General features: G+C 49.2%; 1 protein-coding gene across 1 annotated transcript in view; it reads left to right on the forward strand.

Moving 5' to 3' along the window:
* The window catches only part of SGPP2 (sphingosine-1-phosphate phosphatase 2), a gene marked incomplete at both ends in the record, with an annotated part of 36,235 nt that overhangs the window by 525 nt on the left and 15,539 nt on the right, over positions 1 to 20,171 (forward strand). Inside the window, one exon of the mRNA XM_082003844.1 lies at positions 13,845 to 14,003. Within this exon, the coding sequence (XP_081859970.1) occupies positions 13,845 to 14,003 (159 nt within the window). The remainder of the gene's footprint in view (positions 1 to 13,844; positions 14,004 to 20,171) is intronic.

Below are 20,171 nucleotides of genomic sequence, written 5' to 3' on the forward strand. Positions count from 1 at the left end.
CCGCGCCCCGGGATGCACGTTTTCCCGGGGCGGCAGTCCCGTTCCCCGTGGCCGTCTCCCCCCCGGGGGGCACCTCCTGCGCCGCCCCCCTGGGGCGGGTACGGGGCGAGGCGCGGGGCCGGCGCGAGCCCCCGCGCTGCCCGGGGAGGGGGCCGGGCCGGCAGGTGTGGGCGCTGCGCGGCGCCGCCCGTCGCCCGCTCGTGGCTCCGAGGGGGAGAGGGAAGGGCATGACGCAACCGATGCGTGCAGGTTGGGTGACCTGCTTTTTCTCTTACCGTGGCGACCTGAATTCGTTGGCAGAGCGCGCGCTCGGCGGCGCCTGTTGGGAGCGAGGCGCGGTAATGGCCCGTCCAAACGCCGCCCGCGCAACGAGCGCGGCCCGGCCGCGGACGCCACCGCTCTGCCACTCCTCCCCTCTCGTGCTGCCTCACCCGTCCCCGTTCTGCACCTCGCGCTTGCGTTCCCACTTCGAGCATCTAAAATTCTTCATCGGCTGCTGCTTGGCTCTCAGCTAGAAGATACGGGAAACTGGGGTCGTCCTTCAGCCCGTTCACTCCTGAACAAACGGCCGCAAGCTCTAATTTAAGAAAATCACGCAGATAATTCACGAAAAGATTTGTTTTTCACTACTTGCTTTTGAACGGTGGCACGGCTAATGCAACAGTGTTGATACTAAAATCCCATCGGAGTTAATGCTCCGTGAACGGAGCCGTGCCCTTTGCCTGGAGCAGTTGTTTTAGTTGCACAAAGACAGACGTGACTACCTTTACGTGAAGGGTGAATGTGTCCTGGGTAAGACTCCGTGAGACCTGGAGATAAAAGCAGAAGGCTTTGTTTCCACATAATTAGGACTGAAGCATGGGAAAGTTGAGTTCTAACCCAAAGAAAATGGAGATGGGAGTAATGGCTTGAACAATGTTTCAGTGAACTGCTAGAATTACAGTCTCTTCCCGCCTCTGTGAAAATCCATTTATACAAAGAGGGTCTTCTGGCACCTGCCAGGAGATGCAGAAAGGGAGTTTGGATCTTCCTTATGCTAAAAGCCATACTCCCCGCTCTGTTGCTAAACGAGTTGGGGTTGCCCTGATGTATCCGCAAGGAAGCGGCTTTAGGAGTCGAATAGACATAGCAAGTCCCGGGCCATAAACCCTCCACGGACAGTGGTGTTTTCTTGCTCTTGGCTGAGGGTGTTGGCAGGAAGGTGCTTAAGCACTGCCCCTGCATCTCACTCCTGGTGACCTTGGATGGCTCTGTGCTCAGGGGAGCGTCCCTCCCTGAAGTTTGGGAGTTTCAAAGTCTGTATTACCAGCACAGAAGGTTTCTATGAGGTAGTAACTTTCATTTTACTTTGTCTTTACTGCCACAGTGCAGCAGTCTTAAAGGTTTTTGGGTTCTCCTACCTAAATTCTTGGACAATCAGTAGGTTATACCTCTGAAAACAGAGTATATAATTGCATGCTTGAGTGAAGAAGACATGAATGGTGGGCCAGATGCGGGGCCTGCCCCAGCTCCATCTCCCCAGGACATTCCCCTTTTCTCCCGTGCCGGCTCTCGGGCCCCTGCGTCTGATGTGGGCTGGATCGTGTGCTGAGGTGGCTCAGCCGGAGGGGCTCTGGGGAAAGGGAGCTGAGGGCTAGCAGCTGGTGGTTGTTCAGGAGGGGATGGACACACCTGGTAGGGATGGATGCCGTGCTGCGGGGAGAGAGGGGTGATCCCTCAGGAGGGTGAGGAGGCAGGACAGGTCTTCATCTGGGAGGAGGAGGAGGCCTTAATTCCCTGCATGCACTTGTTGCCAACAACGCTGGTCATGATGCGTCAGTGTCTTCTTTTACGTATAACCTGCAGGTTATATGTGTTTTTTTAAAAAAAAAAAAAGTCATCAGGGCCCGTTACAGCAGTGCAAGGAGTGGCTGTATTTCTGCATCTTGGTAATTCGGCCCCGTCTGCCCCACCGGAGCTGCCATGAGATGACGAGACAAGGGACGAAACGCTTAGATGTGGCGGTAAGGGCTGCATGTTTCTTAAATATTGAATCGGTTGCCTAGCCTACGTTCTTGATGTTCCCTTGGTTACCAGAGCAGTTAGAAACACCTTTTAATACCTTGAGTGAAAACTCAGATATCTGAGGATGATCCAAAACAGTGCTAGTCCAACCCACTAGCTGGATTTATGCCCTGGCTTGGACTCAATATTGAACCCGTGGGCTTTTAGCGAGGGAACTGTCGGGTTTTATTACTATGGAAGACAAGACAGTAACTTGTAATTATCTTGTCTCTAGCTAGTACTTCTTTGTTTTCTGTACTCCTTTCTAATATTAGTTGTTTCACAGATAATTTATTTCTGAAAATGCTTGGAAGATGTCTTTTCCCGATGCTCTGTATGAAGTCCTCAAGTTGTACATTTAAAAATACTAACTTTCTGAAGGCTTGTCCAGCGTTTTAGTGAGCAGCCAAACAAATGCTATGCGTACCTAAAAAGTAGAGCTCTGCTTGTCTGTAGCCTCCTGATGGATTTTTGCTCCTGAAACTGATAGCCTGAATTAAAGGGAACAAAGAAAAAGAAAATATCTCATATTCAAAGTTCTCTGTAGAGATTTGTTTGTTTTTCTCCGTTCTTCCTTTTCACAGATGCTTTATCATCTCTCAAGATCTACCTTCCTGACTTTGAAAGAGTGCAGTTCTTATTTACTCTGTAGTTATACCTTAACTGTCAGAACTGCTCCGGACTGGTGTAATGTTTACAAACGGCCCGATCGCATTTAGTGATTGTATAGTTCTTGCTCGCGCCTTAGGTGAGGAGGCTAATAACCAGGGTAACGGCAGGGTGATGGGCACAGAAATGGAAAAGGTAGGTAAAAACGCACATCCATCTCCGATGTATCGCAATGCCCAAAAATGTACTTAATTACTGGCAAGACATAGATGACAGCACTGCTTTTGCTGGGATGGGATGTCTGGTAACTTGAAGTAGACTTGCTCTAGAGCTTGTCAAGGCCTCTCTTCTGTGGTGTTACCTTGCGATAGGTTTTTGCATCAGCCTCAGAGTCTTGCTTTTCTTTTTAAAATTGTATTACTGGCTTGCTCGGTTTCATGTTGTTTCCCTTTTCAAGCAGCAGTAAGTCGATAGCAGCTGAGGTAGGTTGTGAGAAAAGCCCAGAGCACCATTAGGAGAGCTGGCAGCAAGGCACTTCTGCCTCAAGCGCTAGCGCTTTGTCCTCCTTAGAGAATATAGCTGAACTTTCGGAAATGCCTCAGTTTGGAGCTGCAGCTGGAGAAACACGAGATGCAGTTTCTTATTTCGATGGGCTGAGCACGAGGCTCGCATTCCTCAGCATCGCTCCTGCTGTTCTGGTACTTCATGATCAGCTCTCCCCTACCCGGTGTGGCGGGCGAGGGAGCTTGCCTCTTTTGCACGTGTCCAATTTTTAAGTTTCCCATGGAAAGTAGCTGATAAGGGACTTGTTAGTCCGTGTGAACGAGAGGGTTTCGTTGATGGCTTTGGCCAGCCCTATGCGTGATGGTCCTTTGGAAGATGACAGTTCAGTTGCATCCAAGATTCAGTAGTGTGTGATGACCCTGTGGGGATCTGGGTGCTGGCTTTGCTGCTCCTTGGTGAGAAGACCAGTGTCCCTTCTGGAGAGCAGGCGGCAAAGCAAGCCGGGCACGTGCCGTTTGTTACCTAGTCATCTCTTAGATCTTGCTGCAGAAACACCCGATCCGAATAAAAGCTTGTGACGCTTCGTTCACCGATTGCGATACGTATCCTCGCGGCTGTGCGGCGCCTGCTGCTGGGGAAGCCGCCGCTGGCGAAGCGGGTGGCGGCGCAGGGGGCACGCGAGGGGCCGTGCCGGCAGCCCGAGTCCTTATGCCGAGGATTAGGCGCTTCGTGACTCGGCGCTTCCCGGCTTACAGCCCGAGTCATCTTTCTGGAGGCTGCTGGACCTTGTAATGAGGAGCTGTCGGGATCCTAGGATTAATTCCGGTGCTTGGAGGTGAGCCACTTACTGTTTTATAATTCTGCCGAATGTCTTAGGCCATTAGTTCAGATATCAACCAGAAGAATAAAAGCTCATCCGCTGTCATTTTTCTCCGTTGGACCTCTGGAGAACAGGAGGAGCTTTAATGGGCGAGGAGCCAAAGAAAATCAGTTCTCCCTGGAAAATTCCTTTGGACAGCCAGCTCTTTTACTTGACCTTGCGTATCTGCACTGCGGGGAATATTTATGGGTCGTCTGGGCAATGGAAGGTGACTATTGACTGCTACGGCAAGTAAATCCAGGTTCTGGAATGTACAGGTAGTGTTGTCTAAGCCATGAGATTTTTATTTAAAATGGCTCTTCAAGTTCCTGCTTTGCAGGGCTTCGTATCAGTTCAGTATAGTTAGCACCTGTAACTTGTTTTACCAAGGTAAACTAGTATTGGTCTAGATTTAGAGGGATGTGAACACTGTAATATAGGGTTACACTGATAATTTATTTTTTTATACATTGCTTTATTTTATTACTGTATTTGTGAACATTTATTGCTAGATTAAAGAAAGAAAGAAAAAGTATGTTTAATTCTTCCCTTTGAAGACAACTGGCTGTTGCAAACTACTGCTAATAGAGTCCCCTGAGCCTGCTGGTTCTGGTATGCGCGAAGCTGGGTGGTCATTCTGTAACGGCAGACCAGGTCGTTGTTATCCTCTTTGCAGCTAGCTCGATTTAACATAGTTATAACTGCTGAGTTATGCTAACCAGTTTAATTAGGTGTATTGCCTTCAGTGTTCCCTGCTGACATTTCTCTGTGCAGAGGGAGAGCGTTGAGATGCCGTGTTTTCCCGGGGAAGGGTGTCAGACACCTCTGTCGTGCCACAGGCTGTTGGCGTGGGAAAGGGCTCGGAGGCTTTAGCAGCAAAGAGCCCGTTCCCTGACAAATATAAGGCCGGTGGGCCAGGATGCACGGCACGCAGCGGAGTAAGCAAAAGACTGTAAGAGGGGTCGAGGGGGGTGTGCACAGCAGGGTGGCTGCGATGCCAGTGTCACCCTCCCCGTGCGGTGCCGGGGTGAGTGGTGACCTGGCGCAGACTGGACCGTGAAGCCTCGCAAGCGCCTGCCGAAGCGTGCCAGCAGCGCCGTGCCGAGTGGCGCGGGCGCGCGGAGGCCGCTGGCGCGCCAAGGGGGCCCCGGCCACAGGGTCAGCTGGTCAGCGGCGTCAGAGATCCTGGCTGCCTGCTTGAACGGCGCTTGCTGGTGACATCGGGTCACCCCTTGGTCCCCTGGTGCGTTTCCGCATCGGAGACAGAGCTGATGTCGGCGTGGACTCTGCTAATTGCAACTAATAATGAGGCAGCAAGTGAACTGAGAACATCTTATCTACGGGGCTCATTCCCAGGGGCTGGCTGGCTGCTGAGGTGTCCTCCAGCGTGCCTCGCTACGGTCACAGCTGCAATCTGACCACCATCTCCCTTCCCATCTATGGTGGTCTCTGCCTTCCAGGAGAGCATCTACCCGGGACGGGCATACTTGGCACTACCTTAGAAAAAACTGCTCTTTGACTTGAATCCTGGGACTATCTGCTGGGGACATGGCAGTTTCCCCCGTGCTGTTGCCTGATTATAACAGATTAAGTAAAAAAATAATTTAGTTGTCTGAAGATAGTATGGTGTTACTCTGCCCATTTATCTTCCAGAAGCCTGGCTGCTCTGTGCCTCTCAAAATAGACCATTACTGTGGAAACAATCTTTGTGCAAAAGCAAGCTGACTGGATTCATGATGCCACTGGGTAGAGATACGTGACTAATCTATGGTGTCAAATTTCCAGGCTATAGTTAATTTCTAAAACTAAGTCTTAAGATGTGAACAAGCTTTTTGCTCTGAAAAGGCACATAACAGTGAAGTCCTGGTTCTCATTTGGCCATTCCTGCATGCTTCTGTTGGGTCAGGTGAGGTTTCTGTTGAGGAGCTCCCAGATGATGGGACTCTGTGTGCTGGGGGAAAAGGAGAGTTGAGGGGCTTCCCACTCCTCCTCCTCTGGATCTCTGGAGAGCAGCCTGGGTATCTAGCAGCCATGCAGGTCCTAGTAATGCTCTGACTCATGTGTTTTGGCAGGAAGTCAGACATAAGAGGTGGTGGTGCTCGCAGGGAGCTGGCTTGTGGGCAGGGTGGCTGTCTAATGCTGTGCAGTTTAAAAACTGTTGTTGTGTGACACATCCTTCTACCCAAAAACGCTTCTGGTAACACTCATCCTTTGGAGATATGAAATACAGTTGAGTTTCAGAGGAATTTTTTATCCCCATTTTGAAGCTGGAGTCCCTGTCCTTCTCAGCCATCTACTTTCTCTGGTTCTTAACTCGTGTTCACCCCCTCTCTGTCCACAGCTACCTAACCCTTAAAGTAACTTCCTCAGACACTTTCAGGCGTAGGCTCTGTGGTGCACCTCACAAAATTACAATCTAATTCTCATGAATCAAAATGCAATTAAACAAACCTGTTCTCCCACTGTAAAACAGGGAGGAAGGAAGCCTTTTCCTTCTGCCCTTCCCTCTCCTGCCCTGTTCTTTCCTTATTGCACAAATCAGCCACTTCTTCCTGGAACGTAGGAGGATGCTGAAGCACATGGGAAGCTCGCCCAGCACTTCTGTCGGGGCACCTGCCACAGCCATATCCAACCTGCCGAACCTCTGGCCGGTAAGGCAGGGCTGGTCGCCTGCCGAGAGGATGGAGGAGGTGAGCCGCCTTCACAGTGCTCGTCAAGAAGCTGATGCATGCAGCCCTACTCACGCTAGTGCTGTGTGGCTTTCTTGGCAGGCAACTGCTGTCAACACTCACCAGTGATTAAAAACAAAAGCTTAAGAACTGGATGTCTGAGGAGTTACTCAGGCAACTGGAATGTCCATGAGAGGAACAACTTTCCATGAAGAGTGTGCAAGGAAATATAGACAAAGTCATTACCTTCCACGTCAGGGATGTGTGTATAGGTGTTTGCTCACAAGTCTGAAGACCATGGTGGAAGGTAAACCTCCTTGGATTTCTCCTAATTATATGGGAAGAAAAGGGCTGAAACATCATTCTGATACCACGAGACCACTGTGTGGAGAAGGCCAGATGACCTTCCCTTTATATTAGCAACTAGAACAAGCTCCAGATCTATATATGAGCTGGTAGGAATCATGGATGTCAACTCCCCAGGCATCTGCTAAGAAAGGAGTAGATGAGGTTGAATGGCCTGTGAGTTTGAGTGCCACAAAGAACGCCTTTTGATGGAAAGCGATGAGTACAGACTCTCTTCGGCATAGGCTTCATAGCCACATGGAAGTAACTAGCTGGAAACGTGGGTGTGAGGGGCACTCTGCTTGTGAGGTGAATTTAGGAGGAGCTGCAGGTGGGCTGGAGCATGAGAACAGAAATCAAATAGTCTTGTCAAGTTGAGGATATAGTTGAAAATTGATTTCTATTCAGTAGATCCAGTTGCCTATTGAACAAGCAAATGCAATAAATACTCAACCGCAGAACGGGAAACAATAGACTTGGTAGTGCTTTCATGGAGGAAAAAAATGCCTAGAGGAGATCACAGGTTGAGCATGGTTCAATGGTGGCATCCTATTCTGAAAACAGCCTGCAGAATGGGTGAAATTGTGCAGGACTATTCCTTCAGCATTTCTGTGGTGTGTCTGATCTTTGGGCACTGTAATTCAAGACAGGCATGCTAAGTGCTGCGTCTGGAAAATGCTAAATATCTTCTGTAAGAAATACCAGGCGAATAAGCAGTGGAAGAGAGGACAGTTATGTCCTTCTCGAATGCTTGTAAAAAGCTTCTCTCGTGTCAGCCTTCAGAGGAAGAAGACTATTTGTTTCTTGTCTGCAGTAGATAAGAAAATAGTCATAGGTTTAAATTTCAGTGAGAAAGTTTCCGGCTGGGTGGCAGGGAGAGCGAAGTGCTCAGAGATCGCCTGGAGCAAGCGATGGAGCCTCCACCATCGGTGTGGGTAAGGACAGGTTAGACAAACTTCTGTCACAGTGATGGGAGTGTAAACCACCGGTCCTTGGTGGACAGGCTGGACTGGACTTCGGTTAGGTTGTCTTTCAGGAAGCCCTAGGCTGTCCTTGCAGCTGGCTGCAGGCATGGTCCTTCGCAAGCAATCTCAGTCTTGTTATCAGCCATTCCCTTACGTCTCTGAGAGAGACTTATTGGCTTTTCTTCTTCCTTTTTCATTAGGAAAGCTTTCGTTTAGGAAGACAAAATTGATTTTCTTTTTCCTTCATTGCTACTTCCTATTAATTGCCTGAACAAGTGCTCTGTCAACTCTAGTCTTATTTTATTCCACTTTATATTTAAATTACTTGGAAAATTCTGTTACATCTACCTGTGTTCTTTCAACAGAAGGAAGGATGTCTAATTATGTTACTTCAAGAGCAATATACAGAATTATAGCCTGTAATTCAGCCTACCTCTCAAGTACTAATCAAAGTGGAAGGGAAAATAATCTGAAGATTAAAAACCAAAATATTCAGGGATAAACTGAGTTGTCTTAACTGTGTCCTGCACCCGCCCTAGCTGCGGCGTGCTGGGCGTGTGTTGATCGTGTGCGTGTCTGTCTCAGCTGACCACCCTTTGCAGTCCGAAGGGGAAACTTGGGATGAAGATGCACTGATGTAAGATGCGACGAATGGTTGAGACATCGGCTGGGTGAGCGCTGTGGCCAGTGCTGGTGGGAGTCCTGGACACATCTGCCCTGTTTCCCGCGTGACTGGTCTCAGCCTTTGGTCCTGTAAAGCCTGGCCCGTTTCAGCACAACGGCTTCCAGCCATCCCTGGTGCTGCCGGTCATGCAGTGCCACTCTGCGACAGTACCTTGTTGAGACCTTTACATCATGGCCTTTTTTTGTGCTTTAAATGAATTAAGAAACTACCAAAATTCTACCAGAAGTCTGCCTGACTTTTTGATTCCCTCCTTGTTCTTTGCCCGAGACCGCTGGAGGATGGAGGAGGTGAGCCGCCTTCACAGTGCTCGTCAAGAAGCTCGTCAAGAAGCAACTATGGTTGCCTGGCTTAAGGCTCACACGTTGGGTCTTCTCATGAAGCGATTGTCTTGCTTCTGCATCGAATGGTGGTTCAAGGCTGTGTCCCTAATCGTCGCGCTGTGCGCGCGTGCCGCTGTACCTGTTTGCACGGCAGCTGCGCGTTGGACGTTGCCAGTTTGCGTACTAGTCAACAAGCCCTTTCTGCTGATAGCAGAGCCGGCTGGAACTTCATAGCATTAAAGGGGTGTGTTTTCGTGGCTTCTTTTTTTTTCACCCCCACGTTTCTCAGGTTTCAGTCAGCTCTAGGTGTCTCTCCGACAGCAAGAACACGACGTAAACCTGGACGGCTCTTGTTAACTGGCTGCATCACATTCTGGAGAAAAAAAATAAATAAGGAAAATAATTACCCAATTAAAAGTGCTTGAACAGAGTGGGAAGCTGCACATACACACGAGTTTGGTTAGGTAAGATGTTCATGCCTTGAGGGTTCCTTGTGTGCGTTTTGCGGGCTCTGTGTGCTACTGCCCTCCCCTCTGCTGTCTTTCCGGTATCTCTGCAAGTTCTTCTGTGCCTGCATCCCTCCTTTGCCACCAGTCCTGAGCCCCCAACCCCTCCCTGCGAGGGCGCACAGCCAAGCCAGGGTGTCCCACTGGGGCACAGCCCCTTTTTCCTGGCCACCCTGTTCTTTGCCCTTGGAGCGATGAGTTTCCTGCATTGGGTGCTCCCAGGGGAGGTGAACGTGTAGGTGCTGGAGATGTTACTGGCCGCTCTCAGCTGCTGCTTGGATCTTCAGAAAACTCTGAAATTGTTTGACACTTGGCTCTGCAGGTAGATGGACGAGCTGAAGCCTTTGATGTCACAGTTTTTGCTTTCTCTTATTTTCCAAAATATGATCACCAATACCTAGTTTTTGGTTGCGGTTTGATAGGTTATTTTATTAATCGAGTATAGTTAATAAACATAGAAGTGACATAAAACTGACTGCTTGTAGAGAATACTGCAAAACTGAAGGGTTTTTTTCCCCCCACTGGTTCTACTCCACCCAGTACTGCACTGCGGGACTGAATTGTCTGATTTATATTGTCTCCGTGTACAGCAGCATCTATATGGAATTTTTGGCTTTTTCTTCTTGTACCTGGTCTGTAGTGGCTTCTCTAAATGTCGTGCCTTTTTGCAGCATAAAAAAAAAAAATCCCTTAAGTGAGAAGTATTTTAATGCATTAACTAGGGGCTTTGGGGGGGAAATTCTGAACTTCTGCAAGGCAATTCTGTTGGAAGGAAAGCAATGCAATGGCTTCAAGAACTTTAATTAAACGTGCACGGCTCCTGAAGGATCCAAAGTAATTGAGAGCTGAGAACAAAATGTTGGTTAATGGTATCTCTGGGTCAGGCTCGGAGCCTCAGACGTCTGGTGCTGCAAAGCTTGTCTCCAGAGGCAGGGCAGGGAAAGCTGGTGCCTGTTCACTGCTCTGATGAGAGAGATCCTACAGGAATTGGAAGGAGAGTGGTATCTTTATACAGCTGCTTTTTTTTTTTTCCCCCTCTTGTGTGGGGTATACCTCTGCCTTAAAATACATTTTAAATCCATTACATTAGTGGTTCACCTGCTATTCCTTTACTGCAGCTATAAAGTAAAGACTAAATAGTCTTTATGTATGCGCTGTCTAAAATTATGGACTCCTGCTATACTGTGTCATCGCGTTAGCGTCTCCCAGGACTCAGCACGGTGGTGGTTCGATCTGCTCTGTCATTACCGCTCCGCAGGGAGGTTTGGGGATGCTCCCGCGCTCCAGGGGAGGCTGGGTGGGTGCTGCTGCAGCGCAGGGGCTGCGCTCAGGCCCCCGAGCGCGCATGGGGCGGCCGTGGCGTGGGTGACCCACCCGCGACCGGTGTGCGGAGGCTGCAAAATTAGGGTGACCTCCGATAGCCATTTTCTGTGCCGATACTTCAGATGAGTACTTGATTTACGGAGATTCACGTGGATGCGCGCGTCTCTTGTAATTTGAGCGGTTAAGTTTTTTCAAACTAGATGTTTTAGAGTTGATGAGAAGGGCCATTCGCGTGAAATTACCCCGTGTTTGCGAATATCGTGGCTTATTATACCTTGCTTCTGAAATGTTCTTAAGCTTCTGACTTTCTCTACAGCCTTAATAACTGCCCGCTAAACCCTCTCTGATCCCGACCGAATAGTAAAGGAGATGGGTGGAGGGGCTGACTCACTGAAAGTGCTTCGGAGGTTGTGGAAGGCATCAGGTCACTTCAGTACATTAGGGACAAACAAGCCCGGAGATCAGAGTTATTTAGACGTAGAGATTGAATAAACTTCTGAGAGTGTTAGAAGGTGCTAAGTGTTCACACAAATAATCGTAATGGCTTTTTCCTGCCGTGGGGTTAGAATGAGAATAAAAAGGAATTTTAAAAAATTTTCTTCCCGCATGCTGCCTAAAAGCAAGCGGCGCGATTCTGGGGCGCCTGGCGCGCCTGACGTGGCTGTGCCGTCGTGTGGCACGGGCGTGACCTGCTCGTCCCCTGCCTCGCGCGTCGGGCTGTGCACAGCTGCTGGTGTGGCGCTTAAAAAAAAACAAGTGTTAAAAAACCAACCGAACAAAAACCCCCAAACAAGAGAGGAGGGCTTTCTGGTAGAAATTGGGAATCTATTTTCTGACAGAAAAGGAAATTAACAAAGAAAAAGAAAGGTTTCAAAAATCATGTGGAAGGACTCGGCCCTGCCTTCTGCATGGAAATATTTTTTAACTCCAGATTTCTTTCAGAACCTTAAAATTATTTTTTTTTTTTTTTCCCTCCACAAAAGAGATTACTGGAATTAGAGAGTTTTATCCCTCATCCCATGAGGTTCCAAGTATAAAAGCGATACCTTAGGGACATGCCTGATCATTTTTGATCTAAAGCACACGAGCACATAATTCCTAATACCTTGGGGAGTGACGCTTAATTGCAGAATGAGCGAAGCCAGAAGAGAGCTTTCTTCAGGGCCGTGGAAGCGTGACTGAACGCGGCTGCAGGATCTCAGACAGAAGCATCAGAGTTGCTAATTGCACTGGGGGTGTTTCCCGAGGGACGTGTGGGACTGGAGACACTTGGACTGACGGCTCTGTCTTTGGGCCAGCCGTAGCACACTGCCGAGTTATCTCAGAGGGACGCCCATCACCGACCTGTGGCCTCTGCTACCGGTACGTGGGGGAACGCTCCTGTGACCCCAGGGTTTCAAAAGCGTTGCCTCATCTTTTTATTGATGCAAAAATCAATTTAAGTAAGTTGTTGGGGGTTTTTTGTGATAGGTCAATGGGTGCAACTGCTTGCCATCTTGCTTTTGTTGTCTCCATGCAGTTTGCCTCATCTCCATACCGAAAGCAGATTAAGGAACTGGAACTTCTAATGGCTTTTTCAATGAGTCACAGTTGCACGTCCGGACGCCTTGGACGACTTTTATGTTTTCTCACCAGCACGTAGGATAAGAATTTCTCTCTGGTAGATTAGTTACACATTCAAGTCCAGGCATAATAGTTTTCCTCTTAGAAGAGTTTTAGGAGCTTATGTCAAAGCTGTATTTTAACTTAGTGTGTTTCTGCTGAAGCCTCACGATCCCTTCTCTCAGCTCTCATCTTTAGGAAGTTCTTTCATCTCATATTTACACAGCTAACTTCCATGTTTGTTTATTTTTGCTTTTTGGGGAGATCAAGAGAGACTAGTTTGGCTCCCTTGCTCCCCCGCTCAAATCAAAAATCCTCTTCATCTAGATCTCCTCTTTTTCTGAAGCGTACAGGTGTTTATATAAAATGTGTTTCATTGTATGGTGCTCCTGCTAGCAGGGTGGGCGGCTCTTAGTGGTGTACCAGTCCCAATCGTCAGCAACCACAAACCTCACCACAAGAGACCGAAGCCGTGGCCTTAATGACAGACACTGTCGTGCGGCTTCCCGGCGCCGGCGGGCTGGGTGCAGCCTTTCAGAAGGGAGGAAACGAGTGTGTTAGGTGGGGTACGTCTGTTGAAATCATCCAGCTGCCAAATCCAGAGAAAAGTCAAATCTGCAGCTTGATAAAACGAGCGAAGTCCTAAACCATGTCACCAGATGCTGTTTGCAATATTTCTGTTCAAAGAGACAACCTGGTTGTTGCTACCTGAAGGTATTGGAGTGAAGATTTGGCGGTGACAGGGCCAGCCCTTCTCTCTGCCCGCTCGCAGCCTTGCCCCCCAGATCAACTCCTGCAGCTTGACTGCTGAGCCCACCCGCGCGTCAGGGCCGTAGCTTGCGGCGGCGCGGGGCGGCCCGACGGGCATCCCGCCGCGGGGCCGCGCGGGCTCGGAAGAGCCGGGCGTTGAGGGCAGCGCAGTGGCACCTGACGGCAAATTTCAGGGACTAGCAGGGTGAACTTTGCCCGCTATAACGAGGCAAAATTTAAATTGCAAAAATTAAATGTTTCAGCAATTGCAGTTTACTTTTTTTCATCTCAGCACCCATTTCCAGAGAAAGCAGAGGTGGCTCTTTTTATCTACAGGTCTAGAAACATCAAAATTAACGCATTGGTACCCTTTTATTGAATATTCTCGATTTCCCCGGAGGAGAGACTAATCCAGTATCTTAAAAATCTTTGTCGCTGTGACTGCTACCCTTAATTAGTTTTAATAGATCTCTGATCTGCAGGAAATGTAATTGAGCTGCCACTATAGTCTTCATTTTAGTATAAAAATTGAACTTCATTTCTTGACACTTGTTCCGGCAAATTATTTGGTTTAAGGATTGGGAACTGTTACAGTTAAAATATCTTAAATGTTTGATATAATTTGCTAATTCACTAAAACTTTCTAAAATCCTCTCATTTCCAGGGCTGCGTGCAGAAGTATGTTGTGAAGAACTACTTCTACTACTACCTGTTCAAGTTTTCAGCTGCTTTGGGCGAAGAGATTTTTTATATCACTTTCCTTCCGTTTACCTACTGGAACATAGATCACTCTGTCTCTAGGAGGATGATAATTATTTGGTCTGTAAGTATTTCTATGACTTATTTAAACTCGGAGTTGTTAATTCTGTAACTGTAGCAAATGAATATCTAAGAATAAGAATAACCCTTCAAACAAACAAACCCCCTTCAAACAACAAAAAGCCAACACCATTTCCACGTGTAACTGGGGTGTTCAGGAAGCAGAGGCATTAGCTGACGCAGGGTGTCTGTTCATCTCTGTTACATCTTGGACTGACTTATTTTTTCAGCCCAATTAAGCTGCTTTTGATAAGATTTGCACAGAATGGTTGGGAAAACACCTCCCCACGTGTCATGGTAGTCCAAGGATCATTTTTGATCACTTTTGGAAATCTTTTACCCCAATTTCTTCTGCGTAACCTGTTCATATATTTCTGGCTCAGCTGAAATCAGTGTAAGTCTAATAGGAAGGGGATGGGCAGGCAGCAGTGGAATAAACAGAGTGCTTCTGCAGTCACCGGAGGGGAAAAAAATAATCAGATTCTCTGCTGAAGATTAAGACTTAAAAGCATTGATTTTTGTTAATACCACACATTCTCAAATGAACAGGCTTCAGCCTTCACAAAATAACGTCTTTCATTCTGGCACTGAAAACCGGTAGCACCAGGCACTTCAGTCTGGGTTGTTTTGTCACTGCCGTTGCTCATCTCGGTATCGATCAGATCTTTGCTGCCCAAATAAGACCATTTTAGAACAAAGAAGGGGAGGTAGGAAGCACCTCTGGCAGATGACTGACCCTTTAGCTGTCAATCTACATCGATTCAAGAAATTGAAGCTTGGTAAAAACTTGGATGTGATATGTACCTTTGTTTCTTTACAGTGAAGCTTGTCCTTGACTTAGTCAATTCTGGTTAATAATATTCTGTCTTTTGTCCAAATAATATGATGAGAAATAATAAAAATGATTTTAATTTGGTCATACACTTCAAATGCACCTGGTCTTGGACGGAAGGCACCGGTTGTTCTGTGCCGGCAACCCTAGTCAATACATTTCATAAAGAGAACATGAAAAATAACTTGCAGATGAAATTTAGAAGTAGGTGGACACTGTATAATTAGAGCTGGGTTTTGGCCAGGAGTACACCTACTGCTGCTGGAAACGCGCCACAGAAGATGATATTGGTAGTCACTGCCTTCTGGGTTTGCGTATTGCTCAAAAAATGACTCTTTAGAGCTCCTGGCGTGCCTTTCTGCAGGCTTGCCTTGCCTTTCCCTCGCACGGAGTCTGTCTGAATACTGGCCGGATCGAGGTCGGTTTAATTAGAGCATTCAAGCGTGTGATGTTATGATTATTAATATTATTTTTCCAGTTACTGAGGGAGCTGTGGAGTTGCATTTTGTATGGAAAAGGAGAAGCTGTTTTAAATACACAGACTTGTGACAATCCGTAGTTTTAAAGCCACTTTAGTTATCTGTAATTGTGAAACGGCCAGAAGCGCCTGTGCGGGCTGTGCGCGAACGCTGGGGCGAGCTCAGCTGGGTGCGCCATTTGCCGGCGAGCAGGCGGCGCGCAGGGATCGGCATTCACGGTGCCGGGAGCCGCGTCCGTCTGTCCGAGGCGCCTTGGTCGTGCATGCGCCGGCAGAACCGGCTTCGCTGCGTGGGGGATGCCGAGGCGCTCGACGTGCCAAAGCCGTGCTTTTAAATCCCTGGAAGGTTTTTGGTGACAGCCCCGGAAGGACGCCTGTCAGCCGACGCGGGGCCGAGCAGGAGTGCCGATCCGCAGGCCGCCTGCCATCCCCAGCTCAAAGAAATGCCGCTTTTTCTGCGCGGGTGATGATGTGGGGCTGGGGAGAGCCGCGTTAGCTGAAGGTGAAAGCCCAGGTGGCCCGAGAGGCTCTGTTGGCAGCTGCCAGCAGGAGGCTGGGGCCGGCAGGGAGGGGCAGGTGCGGCGCCCAGGCTCTCGCCCGGCGCCCAGGCTCTCGCCCGGCGCCCAGGCTCTCGCCCGGCGCCCAGGCTCTCGCCCGGCGCCCAGGCTCTCGCCCGGCGCCCAGGCTCTCGCCCGGCGCCCAGGCTCTCGCCCGGCGCCCAGGCTCTCGCCCGGCGCCCAGGCTCTCGCCCGGCGCCCAGGCTCTCGCCCGGCGCGGGGAGGGAGTTGGCGTCGAAATGGAGAGCCCTGAGGAGAAGGTGGTAGTAGTTCCCTCCTAGCGCTCTTTGGGATGAGGAGAGGTTGTCGGTGAAGCTCCTCAGCCGGGAGAGAGGCAGCAACGACCTTCCTGCAAGGCCGGCGCGAAGCGCGCGGGGGCCCCGGGAGCGCGCGTGGGGGAAGCGGGGTGGGCCGGGCCGGACAGCGCGGGTCAGGGCGCTGCGCGGGGGAAGCGGCGTGGGCCGGGCTGGGCTGGACGACGCGGGTCAGGGCGCCGCGCGGGGGAAGCGGGCTCACCCCGGCGCGGCGGGGGAACGGGAGCGGTACTGAGGGCGGCACTTTACTGGGTGCTACCAGGAACTTAAACCTGCGAGTCTCTGCCGCGGGCTGGAAATGGCAGAGCCGGCGTCCCAGGACGAACCAGGGCAGCGTCTTCCCTTGAAAATTAAGGCAGTGCTGATGCTGTTTACTGGCCTTCCTGCCGACTTATCTGCAACAGCTTACGCAGAGCCAGTCACCCACATTTGGGAAAGAAATTTGAGACTGGATCAGGGCCAGGGCTGATTAGGGAACAGGCTATTTTCTGAGCAGAGGCTGAAAGCTTAGATAAGTCCCTAACAAAATGAAGTTGGAGAGAGAATGGAGCTGGCTGCAAACACCAGGGGAAGGAAGAAGCTTCTTAAAATAAAAGTGCAGTCATGAGAAGAAGTGCGCATAAGACAGTCTTAAATAAGCTAAGTTGAAGCCAAAGCTTGTGAAATAGCTTTAGAACGGGAGAAGGGCAGGAAGAAAACTCACAGAGGGAGTTCACTTCAGCAGCAGCAGAGGAGTGGGCTTGGTGCCCTGGGATGTCTTTTCCAGTCCTGGGTGCCCAAAACCAGCGGCTCATGTTTTTCTGTTTAGGTGGATGGCTCCGGGAAACACCAGCTGTGGCCACATCCAGATGCTCTGGGAGCTTAAAACAGCACAATGTGCTTCCATGGAGCCTTTCCTCCGGAGGTTCACAGTGCACACGTAGGCTTTACCTTTCCCTTTACGGACAGACAAGGGAAACAACCGCCTGAAACCTCCAAGCAAGGTGCTGGGTCAGTGCTGAAGGTACCCCAGTGTCTTCACTTCCCTTCTTCAGCTCTTTGAAGCAAACGCTCTTGAATCTGCACAGACAAGGCTTTGATGCCTGCGACTCTTGCTGCGGCAACAAGGAAGCACGGAGATGAAAAATAACTTCGCATGAACTGGCTCCCAAATGTACTTTAAATTTACTGCACATCTTGGCTCGAGAGGTGAAAGCTCAGTTTGTTTGTTTTTTTTTTTTAATCTCTGCATCCCTTCAGGGTTTAAAGCTTTATTTTGGCGTGGAATCTCAGTGGTAAGGTAGAGACCTGGAAAAAACCGGTTACAGTTTCTGCTTGCTTGGAAATTTTTTTCTTTTTTTTTTCTGGGTTGGTGGATGCAAAATGTATCCACACCTCTCTTGAGCCTACGAGACTTTAATTTATACAATATAAATAAGAGCTGGCCAGCGTGGACTTTGTCGGGGCAGGCGCGGAAGCTGCCGCGTGTAGGAGCAATAAGCTGCCGGCTTGGGTGAAGGCGGCACCTCTGAAGGACGGCGGGGCTCGGGCGGCTGGCGCTGCCGCGCCGGGCTCACCGAGCGGCGCAGGGCACAGGCGGCAGCAGGCCTGAGGAGGTTCTGGGTCTGAATCTGCGGCGCTTGAGTTTCCAGACTTGCTTTTCAGAGGAAGGATTTTCCAAAGGCTGTTGGCATTTAGTTACTCGGGAACGAGGAGCCCTGAACTCCGGCTGTCGGGGTAACCAGGAGTTTAATCACCAGCGGGAACTTACCGGCAGTCACGGTGCCGCTGCCACTGCTGTGCAGCTGTGGAATCCCTGGATGCTGCTATGAAAACTCACTTTGCAGCAAACTCTGGGTTTAGTGATTCCTACTTGTTTGTTTGCTTTTGTGCTTCCACAAGGTTTCACCGAAATGTTTTTGTGCTTCTGCAACATTTCACCAAAACAAGCTGACAAACATAGTCCCTGGGAAGTCAGACTCTTTAAAGTGCCGTATATTGCACTCCATAAGAACGTGTAAGACTGTAGTCAGGCATGTAACTACAAAACGTCAGAATACAAAAATAAATGGCACATAAAAGAAAATGCCATGTGCAAGACGATAAAGTATTTATTGAGCAAGAACTTTGTATGTGCTGACAGCTGTACTCTGCCCTCGAAGAAGAACTGCCAGTGAAGCTTTCGTAACTGAGACGTGGAATTAAGGTAAACCCTGCGTACCTGTTGTCAGTTCAAGACTGCTAAATTTCAGTCATCTAGGTGGGAATAATTTAAGGTGAAGTGTAAATCAGAAACCTTTTGTATTTCACTAGAACCACAAGGTGTAACCGTTTCCCGGGTTTAGGTGGTAGATAATAAAGGAAATCAATGCAACAGTAGTTTTTACTGCTACCAGGAGACTGTGGGCCCAAATTTCTCTGACTTAAACCCATCACAAGATAGTTAACTACATCATAGTTTTTGTGTGAGGTCTTCTTTTAAAGACAGAGTGAACATCCTAGGATGTTGGTCAGTTATACTTCTGGAGGCACTAGGCTCTCTTGACCTTGTTCTGGTTTTATTTTTCTGAAGTCTGACTTGAGAGACCCAAAGTCCTCCCTTATATATACATATATATATATATATATAAAAAATTTTTTTTTTTAAGAAGCTGTCTGTGCTGCCCCTTCCCTCCTCCTGTCCCCTGCTGCCCCTTGCCATGACATGCATGCTGTGCCGCTGAGCGCGGCTCTGCTTGCGGTGCGCTGGAGGCCTGCCTCGTGGATGCGCTGCTCACATCGTGGCCGGGACAGCTTGAATAAGTGTTTGAGCATCCTACCAGCTCAACGTAACCTTGAACGTCCCGTTGCACCTGGCCAAATCCTTGACAAACGTCATGTGAAGTTCCTGCGCAGCTAAGACAAAATGGGTGTGTTTTCTGGAGAACAATAACCACGCTGAGATGGCAGACCCTCAAGCTCTCCTAAGAGAGAGAGATAGGTCTATCTCCTAAGTCTCCCCCTAAGGGCACCCGATAGCCTCGCAGTTGCCGTTGGCATCGCTGCATGCAAGAGCTGCTGGGTGGCTCAGGGAGGCGATGGGGAGCGGGATGCCATCACAGGGTGGCTTAGGGCCCCCCAGCCTGGGGGTCCCTGGGGCTCCTCTGCTCTCTACCTGCGCTGCTGTCGGGGTGAAAGGCCAGCAGTGCCTTTCATGTTATTGTTGTTTTCATGTTATTGTTGTTTTTTTTTCCTGAAGCCAAACCTTAGTTCTTGGCATTGACTTGGGAGCAGGAGGAGTATCTCCATAAGAATGTGCTCTGCCTGCTCCTCTTCCCCTGCGAAGCGCGTGGTGCTCGAGGGGCACAGTTGCAGCGATTATCTGCTGCCGTGTTTATCTACTCACTTAAGCCTTGGTCGGGGGATGCTGAGAATAGAAGCTGTGAACAGTGCAGACTGGATGCCTGGTTTAATTTCTGTATGGTGAATCAAAGTCACGCCTGCTTTGACAATCATGAATACGTTCTTTGCTTCTGCTTGTCTAATCTCCTGCAAATGCCACTTTATTAATAGTGCACCCTTATTTTTTTCCCCTCTTTCCAGCGTTCCCGATGTGCTCTGTCGCTTCTATCAGCACACGGTGTCTGTGCTAAAAACAAAAGCAACATCATTTTCAAGCCTCAGGTTTCCTTTCTGGGAAGATGACAAGTACTATGGCAGTCCAGGGTTTCTAGGGCCGGGTTATAGAGTTTCTATTTTGGAGCCAAAACGGCAGATTCAAAGTCAGGCTGCCACACTGTGAGTCTCAGGGAAGAAGTCACCAGTGCTGTTTGACCCCATGTCTTCTCTAGAATTTCATCTTGTCCTTTTAATAGATCAATAGTGCAGATAGGAGAGCTGCAAAATCAGGAGTTGAAAGTACGTACGTACTGGTTCACCTTTGTTAGCTGAAATATTACAGACTACAAAAAGAATTGCTCCTCCTGACCTTCACGTGCCTGTGGGACGGTCGAGCGTGCCCGTCCCTGTGCGG

The sequence above is a fragment of the Phaethon aethereus genome, assembly GCF_964289735.1.
Source record: "Phaethon aethereus genome assembly, chromosome: 9".
NCBI lineage: Eukaryota > Metazoa > Chordata > Aves > Phaethontiformes > Phaethontidae > Phaethon > Phaethon aethereus.